At 42.1% G+C, this 11,192-nt stretch overlaps 2 protein-coding genes across 2 annotated transcripts in view; both read right to left on the reverse strand.

Moving 5' to 3' along the window:
* Nucleotides 1–7,288, reverse strand: part of tulp3 (TUB like protein 3) — a 35,606-nt gene extending 28,318 nt beyond the window's left edge. Inside the window, exon 1 of the mRNA XM_079494712.1 lies at nucleotides 7,210–7,288. Within this exon, the coding sequence (XP_079350838.1) occupies nucleotides 7,210–7,229 (20 nt within the window). The 5' untranslated portion in view covers nucleotides 7,230–7,288. The remainder of the gene's footprint in view (nucleotides 1–7,209) is intronic.
* Nucleotides 7,289–8,186: 898 nt separating this feature from the next.
* Nucleotides 8,187–11,154, reverse strand: rhno1 (RAD9-HUS1-RAD1 interacting nuclear orphan 1). Its single transcript, XM_079493892.1, has 3 exons — nucleotides 11,005–11,154; nucleotides 10,593–10,793; nucleotides 8,187–9,663 (listed from the first exon to the last, which is right to left on the reverse strand). Exons 2-3 carry the CDS (start codon nucleotides 10,755–10,757, stop codon nucleotides 8,836–8,838), a joined length of 993 nt encoding a protein of 330 aa, XP_079350018.1. The 5' UTR covers nucleotides 10,758–10,793; nucleotides 11,005–11,154; the 3' UTR covers nucleotides 8,187–8,835.
* Between the last annotated feature and the right edge of the window lie 38 nt (nucleotides 11,155–11,192).

Below are 11,192 nucleotides of genomic sequence, written 5' to 3' on the forward strand. Positions count from 1 at the left end.
GCTTAAATGTCACATAAAATGATGCACGGTCAACGGATTATGGCATGAGTGAATTTGTGCTTAACATCTTCCCGTCCGTGTTCCTCATAATGTTTAGAAGGGGGGTATTTAATGACACGCTACAATATACAGCATCAGGCAAAATGTTCATGAAAGAGAAATATGCAAGCTGAAGGTACCCATTCTAAAGACTTAGAACGTATACGCAGTTGCTAGGAGACAAGCAAGGACCATACTTTTTCGATGCCTAGACGTCAATAAAAAAAGGAAAGATAGAGAAAGTGATTTGTGTGTGTGTGTGTGTGTGTGTGTGTGTGTGTGTGTGTGTGTGTGTGTGTGTGTGTGTGTGTGTGTGTGTGTGTGTGTGTGTGCGTGCGTGCGTGCGTGCGTGTGTGTTCCTTTCTTGTTTAGGAGGGGCAAATGATTAATTACATGAAAGTCAGGTGAATGCAGTTGAATCATTTACCTAAGGGCACAGTCACACTGCACTTTTAATCTACCTATGATGGTGGATTCTGCAAATAGAGGAGAGCGGTTTACTTATTTGTGGATACAAAAAAATAATAAAATATATTAATTCATTCAAAACGATTCCCAATAAAATGCATTGGCAGAATCCGCCCTCAAAGGTAAAATGAAAGTGTGGTGTCAGTGTGGCCGTGCCCTAAGGGAGTAATTATTATATGGTCAAAACAAATGCAGGGAAATTGGCTACAAGTGTTCATAACACACACCACGCTAGGGACACAAGCATCAGTAAGCAGGAACTGGAGATGGCGATGAAGGACCGGAAAGTCTGGCGTGGCATTGTGAAATCCATGATCTCGACCGCGGTCAAAAAACGATGAGTACTTTCTACTTTTGGTGATCATAACACACACCACGTCCCCGGACGGTCCTCCCTCGTTTATAGTCCTCACTTTTGTATAGTCAAATAGCCTTAATGAAATGTATGCAAACCTATTGTACAGTTACAGTACCCTATTACGTCTAGCAACTGAGAGCCTGTCACTCGTGGAACAAGTCATGTGAAGTTGATCAAAGCAAACCGAGGGGGGCACAGATCTAAACACAACCTTGTCATGAACAAGTAGAGCAGAAATGATAGCCTCAATACATTCAGTGCTGGAAGGTTACAACTTTGAGGTATTTGTACTTTACTTGAGTATTTCCAATTTCCAAAACTTTTACTTCTACTCCACTACATCCCTACCCTAATCCAAATATTGTACTTTTTACTTCACTACATTTATTTGAAAACGTTAGTTACTAGTTACTTTGTAGATTTTGAATATTATTAGTATTACAAAACATGCATTGACCACTTCAGTCCTATATACATTTCGGCCATATCTAAATACCAGATCTACAAGTTCCACAATGTGTCGCATTGCGAAAACTGAAATGGGACTTCATTCTGCTGCATAATGAGTACTTAGATCGGACTAGTGAAGAAACACGGGGAAGGTTGCCGTATATTAGATTATACAGGTCGTTTCGAGGAAGCAATCTGATTGGTTTAAACAGCTTTCTAGCCGTGCTTAAACCTTGATAATGGCACGGCTAATCAAAACAAAGAATTCAGCCGTGCTTTTCTCTCAAAGCGCAGCAGACTCGGTGGCTAGGCTAGCTAGTTTCTTGGGACATCTGTGGTCGTAGTGGCTACATCTGTCATTGAATTTTTTTTATTTTTCTGTGATTATCTTAGTTGTTTTTTTACCCAGGGTAGTAGCTGAGCACAAGTGCTCATTTTCAGCAACGCCCTGCACATAGAAACACACAGACAGACACACATTAAAACCTGGGAGCTGACCAGTACAACCACAGTCTTATACTGTCAGCCACTAAGTAGCTCCACTGGAGCAGTTGAGGGTTCAGTGCCTTGCTCAAGGGCACTTCAGCGATGTTAGGGTGAGTGATGACCAATCACTTCCCGACCCAGATTTTTCCTGCCCGTCCGGGGAATCAAACCGGCAACAAGGGTGCTCCTCTAACCCTTAGGCCACCGCTGCCCAAATGTTACCCTTAGTTTTAAGGGTAACTGTTAGTGTTGTAACTGTTGTATAATTGCAATATTACCAGTCGAGGATGTTCTTTATCGTCATTAATGCACTTCTGCGATACCTTTCAGAACTCGCCCGTAGGCGTGCATTAATGACAATAAAGAACACCCTCTCGTGTAATATTGCTTAATTAGTCGATGGGTGGCTCTTCCATGGGAGATTTTGCGCTCTCATTAGAAGGTTTCTCCCGTGTTTCATCCGATCTAGAAGAACAGAGCTGAAAATGTTATATCTTCTTCCCTTCTTCTCTGGAATCCTGCCTCAAAGCAGACTAGAGGTAGAAAACTGTCGTTCCCTGATGTCATCGCTAGGGACACAAGCATCAGTAAGCAGGAACTGGGGATGGCGATGAAGGACTGGAAAGTCTGGCCGTCTGGCGTGGCATTGTGAAATCCATGATCTCGACCGCGGTCAAAAAATGATGAGTACTTTCTACTTTTGGTACTTTAAGTACATTTTGATGCCAATACTCTTGTACTTTTACTCCAAGTACATTTTGAATTCCGGACTTCTACTTGTACTTTTTCCACCACTGAATACATTCATAGCGATGCTGTGTTCTTATAACATGGAAGGAAGCCAGCCCGTTAAGAATTCCGGGGATATTTTCTTAAATCTCTTCAAGCCAACTAGGCCATATGTGTTTGGAATGTGGTGGGCTGCCTGCCACTCTAAATTACACTTCAGCCATCATCTATGCCGCAGAGGCTGCTGCACTAGTCCTCTCGTTTGGTTGAGAATTGTTCACAGTTGTCTTGGCACACTCAGACATTCTTGGAATACTGGAAGTTGTGCTAGAGAAAAGATGCTGAACAAGCAATTGTGTTAAATTCTAGTATTCCTCCTGCTACCAGGAAACGGCAATGACAATTATATTTACATCTTAAGCTAAATGGCCTGATTGCTCAAAGACATTTTCCATTTGATTAAAAGAGACTTGTAACAGTAACACTGTGGATGCTCCCAATGAATTCCACATAATAATCACTACAACTTTAAAACACTTCTGGGCTCATTTCCACGTCTACTTGAGGTTTTGTGTACACCACTGGACAGTTTTTAAGTTACTTGATTTAACATTTATATACTTAATGAATTACTATTCATTTGAGACTCATTGAAAACACGCGATCCCTGCTGTGACTGATGTTTTGATTGATTGATTGAAAAATGTATTAACAGTTTGCAGAATTACAGTACATTTCAAGCACAAACTCAATACAAAGGCTGTTAACTGTGAGTGGACGACCCAATTAAGCATTACACTTGTTTCCAATAGGGTCCACCATGTTCAATTCATCAAAATGTAACGTTGTCCTAATGAATGGAGAGACAGTCATTGTTTATGTAATAAATTATGTTCATATTTTCTTTAATTTAATGTTTCATCAAGGAGTTCTGTAAGTCCATGCATGAAATCCGGGATGTGACGTAACGATCCGCCAAAAGCGGTTGCCAGTTGGATTCTAATTGGCGGAACGTTCCGTCACGAGCAGTACATTTGTTAAGCGGGATTATAAAAGGGGGGGGGGACAAAGACAAAACCCTGTTGATAATTCCCATAAACCACAACCAAACTGTTGCTTTGCCAACACTTGCGGTAAGAAAGCACCGCAAGTAAATTACAATAAAATTCTACTGTTTTTAACTTTTTATACATCTAAGTTATGTCAGTCAGTCAGTATGAAAGCATCGGTTTCGATGCCTGAAGCATTGGTTCAGGCATCTGGTTAGGATGCCTCTTGGGCGTCTCCCTAGGGAGGTCCTCGAGGCACGTCCCACTGGGAGGAGACCCCAGGACAGACCACGGTGCAGGTGGAGGGTTCACATCGACTCACTGGCCTTGGAACGCCTCGGGATTCCCCAGGAGGAATTTACTAATTCTAGTTGCTCTGGAAAGGGGTGTCTGGACCTCTCTGGTGGAGCTGTTGCTCCCGTGACCCGACTACGGATAAGCGGTTGAAGATGGGTGGAGTATGAAAGCATAATTGTAATAGAGCCATAACTCAACTCCACTCAAATGAATTAGCTAGTAGCCCGTAATAAACTATTACTGTCTCAAGGGGTTTTACAGGCCCACAGCATAAAAAGAAAAATACTCTTGTACTGAGCAAATATACAGTGTGCGGGTGCATTATATTCCTTTCATTGATTGTCCACTGGCCCACGCACCTGTGCAGACGCCTGACTTCTAGGTGTGCGAAAGGTTTTTCCTACAGGCCCACATTTAACAGAGGAACAACACTCGCTGTCATAATTCCTCAATTGAACAAGGAGAAAAGGCCCTCGAAGAGAAAACCTTGGTACACCTACACACCCACCCTCTTCCCCGGCAGACAGGTGTGCAAGAAGCAGAGTGGGTACTGTAAAGGTCTATTATTCATTCATTCATTCATTATTATTCATACACCAGTTAACATGGTGAATCACATCTTGATGACATCATCAAGATGTGTTTCGCCATGTTAATGATCTTTTTCATACCTCCAGTTCTAGGAAACACAGAATTGGTGTTCAGCTCTAAGGTATATTAATGACATAGTAAAATGTTGAGGCACCGGCGAAAACTATATGACGTCACGCCGTGGTGATAAGAAACTCACCGCTCACGCTCACCCGAACACTACTGTTTTACTAGCCCAAACGGTGGTCATCTTATCACCTAAAACTGGAGTATGAATAGGCCATAAGAGAGCATTTTTAGTTGGAATCAAACCCTGATTCTGGCATTGTTACACAATTCCTCAGGACTAGGGAATTGAGCTCTTCATCCGTGTACCACCTTCAACAACATTTCATCTCTTGTGTAAGAAGAACTCATCTCTGTGGAACATTGTGCCTCTGACGCTCATTGTTACAATAAAGGTCACTGATAGCCCTCAAAGCACACTCAGTCATGAGAAGCTTCCATAGTCTGTGTCTCCCGCGACTTCCATAGTCTGTGTCAAGGATACATGACTCATCAGAATATTTATGCCTTGCTCAGAAGAGCGGGCCTGATTGCTACGGCGCGCACACACACACACACACACACACACACACACACACACACACACACACACAGGGCTCCAATGCGACAGATGCACCAAAGAAATCGGACTTTTCGCGAGCACAAGGCTCTTCCTCGGGCTCAAGTCTCAGACTCCGCAAGTGGGTGCATCATGCCATAAAGTCTGTCACATCATGGGTGACCTACATTCATAATGTGGCAAAATCACAGAAGTGAAAAAGGTTTTTCCATCTTTGGCTGTTCTTTGCCTGACACTGACAGCCAGGGGCCGCAAGCTGACATCAAATCAAATAATCAGAGTGGGACAGGATAGGGTGTGGGAGCCATTTCAGATTTTTATCTTCTTGCATGATGAAAGCAGGGCTAGGCTGTGACTCCAAATAGATTTCAGTCTCTCACTCACTAACGCACACAAACATGCACACACAAAATCACATGAGCCCAGGGCTTAGCACCTGTTGTCATGAGCTGCGATACAGAGGACTTCAAACAGACAGCTGCAACACAAGTAGCGGGTTAAGGTGAAGCTCCAGTCTTTACATGTGTCTCCTTTTGAATATTATAAATCTACGCTCGGTCACTTGGTCAAGTCTCCATTAAAGGGATATTTCACTTTTATCATCTACTCACCCCGGGCAGTTTTTAAGTTGCTTCAGTCAGTATTTAGATATTTGATATTCATTTGAACTGCCCCACCCCCTTCCTATACAAACCCATTATAACTTAAAACTCAATTTTAACCATGATAGATTCATCAAAAACACCTACACTTTTTTCTGTTGAAAATGTACGTTTCACTGAATAAAAGCACCAAAAAATGTTAGCAGGTGGAAAGGTAACACACGACATGCTCCGATATGACATGCAAACATTATTAGGCTTCGTTTTCCCTTGTTATAAAAACTGCAGCACTTTAGCCTACACAAGTACACATCATGCCTTAAATCCTGACATGACATCTGTGTAGCCCAAGGTTTAGACTCTCGTAGAGGTTTTTTTCGATTCTGACGAATCTCTCAACGAAAAAAAACCTCTACGAGAGTCTAAACCTTGGGCTAACATCTGTGTACATGTGAAAAGTGCATATCCAAGTTGATCACATAAGCCTGTGTTTCCCATTTTCCCATTCCAAAATCCACCCTTAAGCTATCATATTTATGGGGGGTTTGGTGGTGTCATTATTGTATTATATCTGACCAGGAATGTGTGGTAGAAACTGGCTTAAATAAATACTTTAAAAAAAATAAAAACAATAAATAATAAAAACTCGAAAACCGTGAAACACACATGCGCGCGCACAAGCACACACACGCACCCAAAAAATGTGGGTGGGGGTGGAGATGGGGGACTGGGTCTGTTTAGAATGCTGGGATTTTGTTTTCGTCTCAAACATCTGGAGAAAAAAACACGACGTTGGCTGGCTCATGATGTGCCACATGAAACAAAACAAAAAAAACATATATATAACTTCCAAACCATGATGCATTTCATTTCATGATGCTTCGCTTGTTTCCCCCCATGTTATAACATAATATTGAATTTAGTTTGCCGATGTATGTTGATTTTTGATACCGATCGAATAACATTTATGCCTGGCTGGCTTACTTACGATCGGTAGCTACTTCTATAGTAGCGTTTATCAGAAGGAGTTATATCCTTCTAAACGCTACATCAACATCGCAAATGAAGAGCAAGATTGTTTTATATATACATTATATAAAACCCTGCATGGACATTGGAGACACTTAAGATCACCGAGCCATACAGACAATACAAGGCAAAAGTACAACGTTGATCAGTTATCGGTTAACGAGGATAGTAGTTTTAACATATGATACATGGTCTGATGGTCATGATGAGAACGTTGGTTTTTAAATCGCCTTTTGGTGTTCGTCGATGCGATGCGTAAAGTAGTATCCAGGTAGCGTAACGTCTGTTAAATAAGAAGCTAACGTTAGCTAGCCATACATCTACACTACATGCAACAGTTGCTTTAGGTGGACTGGACTGGAAACTTAAGTCGTGTATTTCTCCATAAAACAAACAGCCACGCGTGTTATTATCTCAGACTCTTGGCTACTTTGTTAAGAATAATTCCCGTAATGAGTTCTGCTCGCAGTGCGTGTTTTTGCTCACCTTATGCTGTAGTAACTCATGTTTTATCCACGGTTGCTATGGAAGATCCCTCAGCCACAGCCACTCTACTCTACTGCCGTGGACACAAGCTGCGCTCCTTAGTTACCGAACACGCTTACAAACAACGCGCGCAGCCATTGGCCGTTCGTACATTTTAGGATAATTGTGATTGGCTGGCCGTGGTGTAAATTTTACACTTTAGTATTTATAATTTCCAATACTTTTACTTCTACTCCATTTTACATCTCAGAGGCAAATATTGTACTTTTACTCCACTGCAATTATTTATTTGAAAACTTTACTCTGTAGATGTTTTGATGAATTGAAAATGGTGGGCCCTATTGTAAACAAGTGTAATGCTTTATGGTGTCATCCACGCACTGTTAACAGTTTTTGTATTGAGTTGTACTTGAAATGTACTGTAATTCTGCAAACTGTTAATAAATCAATCAAAAAAAGATTTACATTATTATTATTATTATTACAAAACATACATTAACACTTACACTTCAGCCCTATTATTTTGGCGATTTGAAAATAGCCGATCTACAAGCTCACAATGTGATCAGGCACACCAAATACTATAACTAGGCCTATAGGTAAATCTTCCTTCTGTGAGCAGATGACTAGACTTTATGCTAATCCCAAGTATGTAATAATAAACAACTGGTTATTTCCCCACACTTTTTTTGAGTGGTGCAAACCACTCCAACAACTGGCTTTGTACCTGTGTACCCGTGTTTGTTCGTACCAAAAAAACGAGCATGGTTACTATGGTCACTGACATTACGTCAGACCACAGCTGATCAGGCTATATAAGACCTTGCACCACTCAGTTTTTGCAATACTTGAGAATTCAAAATCAATAATATTATCCAGAGCATTGCACACAATAGACATGCATTTACAGTTCAATTAGCATCATTGGTAAACCAAGACTGTATTTAGGGGTAGCCAATAATGAACATAAAGCAAACTATTAATATTACATTTTATTATAGTCTTGTGACTGTGATATTGGTACATTTGGATAGTTTTATTTTTTTCTCTCCCTGGAATTTAATGTTACTGATTGTCCCCAAAACAGAATACAATCTGGACATAGATTATTCCATTATGTGCCATAATGTACTAGTAGTTGAATTGTAGAAAATAAAGATCTGACAACCATTATCATAATAACAAATAGCCCTGACTGGACACACTGGTGTGTGTGTGTGTGTGTGTGTGTGTGTGTGTGTGTGTGTGTGTGTGTGTGTGTGTGTGTGTGTGTGTGTGTGTGTGTGTGTGCGCGCGCCGTAGCAATCAGGCCCGCTCTTCTGAGCAAGGCATAAATATGTACAAAAATGTATTGTGAATCTTGTGATACAGACATTGGTGGTGTAATGATTTGAATAATGAGGTTGTGCCTCTGCTGTCTGGGTCCCATTCTTCCTGGTTCTTCATTACTGCACATCAACAGTCAGGGACGTGCAGAGAATGTTACAGAGAGGCAGGGGCTTTTGCCCCCCCCCGAGCTTGTAGATCAGCCATTTTGCAGGACCCTGCACTCTTTAGCTGCAGACGGGTAACAGGGCAGGAGCTCTAGCCCCCGTTGATGTCTATGATTGTGCACACGTGCCTGTGTCAACAATCAATCAGTACATCTGCATCAGAGAGACTGCCTCTCTGCTTTAACGTCATCATTAACTCTCTCCTCCTCCTCCACGTCACCTTCAGTCCGTAGTCCCTCTCTGGGGTGTCCGCCACCAGAACGTCACACGGGCGATGGAGCTCCGAAGAGGAAAACAGTATGTTTAAAAATGCAGAGGAGGGACTACTACTACTACTACCCTCTTCTTCATGCAGTACTTCGGGAGTGTCCACATCCGGTGGCGGTAAGACACCACTCACGTCAGGTGTGCAGGAGGATTCTGCGGTGATGGGGGGTGTTGTTGAGGCACTGAATGCTAGGATTCGGCGCTTCCCCGTCACATGGACGGAAGGAGCACCACGGTGCTCCAAACGCCCGCTAGAGCATGACGCGCGATCATAATATAACCCTGCGTCCTCCGCCACGTTCCTCCTTCCGAGTGTGGAGCATCTTCTCTTTGGCGTTTCTACGTGTTGTTGTTGTGCACTGCGACAAGAGGCTGTCCTACTGACTTGACGAGTCAATCCCTGTTGTTGGTGTTCTGGGATCGAAACAACGGGGGGTTCTGTAGCTTTCTTTCCACAGGCATGGTCCGGCTGATGAGGTTGGCCTTGCGTCCTCTTGAACGATAACGAGGCGAACGGGCAGGCGGTTTTTTTCCTTCTGGTCAGCTGAGTAGATCTATCGGTGATGCCTACGTTTTTTTTCCTTCTGGTCAGCTGAGTAGATCTATCGGTGATGCCTGTGACAGAGTGGCACTGCCTCCGGCCTCGTCTTGCTGGGGGGGCAGCTAACTGGACCGTGTCAAACTGCGGGCTCACCTTTAAAGGAGAAACAACAGTAAATTGGGTGCCGCAGAATATTTTGATAATATTTGGAATTTATCAATTTATCAATTTCACTTAACCACTTAGGCCCCATTTAGACTGCAGTCACATCACATCACATCCGATTCAAATCTGTTTTTTTTCTCAAATCCAATCTTTTGGCCCAAGAGACCAGATCCGATATGTGTACAGACTGGCAGCCAAATCTAGCCTGAATCAGATCTGTGCCACATCCAGATTGGAATCTGATTTGTTTAAATAAGTCTAAACGCAAACAAGTCACATACACGTCACATGGAATCCGATTTAGATCAGGTTGTTGCATTCAGACTGAGACAGATCTCCTGAAATCAGATTTGAAACCACCTCTAAATGTGTTTCAAGTCGCATTGGAAAAAATCTGATTCCATGCGACTTGTCTGCATTTAGTCTTATTTAAACAAATCAGATTCCAATCAGGATGTGGTACAGATCTGATTCAGGCTGCCAGTGTAAATGGGACCTAAAATCCATGTTGTGCCGCATTGTGAGCTTGTAGATCTGCTATTTTGGTGAATGTTCCCCCCGGAATAGGGATGCTGCTGGGGTTTAAGTGGTTAAATATCAACTATGAAGTTATTTTCAATCTGTCATAATGGAAACTACTATTCTCTAGTAGTTTTCCTCGTGACACATACTCATTCATAAATGTACGTTTCTATAAAGTTGATTTGATTTTTATTTGGATTTCTTTTAGCCTTTCGGCTAATCTTCTAAGAGTCCAGTCAGTAACAATGAAATTCAGGGGTGCCTTGGATGAAAAAGGTATTTACAGGGTTGACCTGCGATGAAGAGGTTTGAGAAGCCCTGCTGTAATCATAGTGTAGAGTTTACACCTGATAAATATTTTTGCCAGCTTAAATGATAAACGGTAAAGGTCTTACCCATGTGGTAAGAGCTGAACCGTCCTGTGAATGCCCCTCCGTGATGAACGACTTGGGGTTGATGGCAGCTCGCACTTCAGGCTCATTACGGTTTCTGGCGCCACCCAGTGGCGGCTCCGCGAACAGCAGAGGAGGCTTCTGTGTCTTGTGGGCTTTACGGGGCATCAGAAATCATCATGACCGACTAGTTACTAGTACGACCTGGGAAAATATAAAGATAGGAAAAAAATACTTTACACTAGTTTACAGGCATGCTACATGCCATGCCACTACAATGTCCATAATATTAGTATAAATAAAGCAGTGGCTTTTAGGCAGTTACAATACAAAATAAATATGTCTATTTCTTTCATAATATTCCACGAACCACGTGTATAATAACATCTTTGTTTTTACACAATATTGTACTTACTTGCCGTCATGCGTCTACCCCATAGCAGATGTATAAAAAACATCAATAACATAAACAAAGCTACCGCGGTTTCATTATTGATCTTTGTTGTTGAGTTTTCTCTTTAGTCTTTAGTACGTTACTCGCTCGCTTCCTGGTTTTCACCGATGTTTGTTTCTGATTGGTTCGGTGGATCTTTGTCCAGCTGC

The sequence above is a fragment of the Electrona antarctica genome (assembly GCF_951216825.1).
Source record: "Electrona antarctica genome assembly, chromosome: 23".
Lineage (NCBI taxonomy): Eukaryota > Metazoa > Chordata > Actinopteri > Myctophiformes > Myctophidae > Electrona > Electrona antarctica.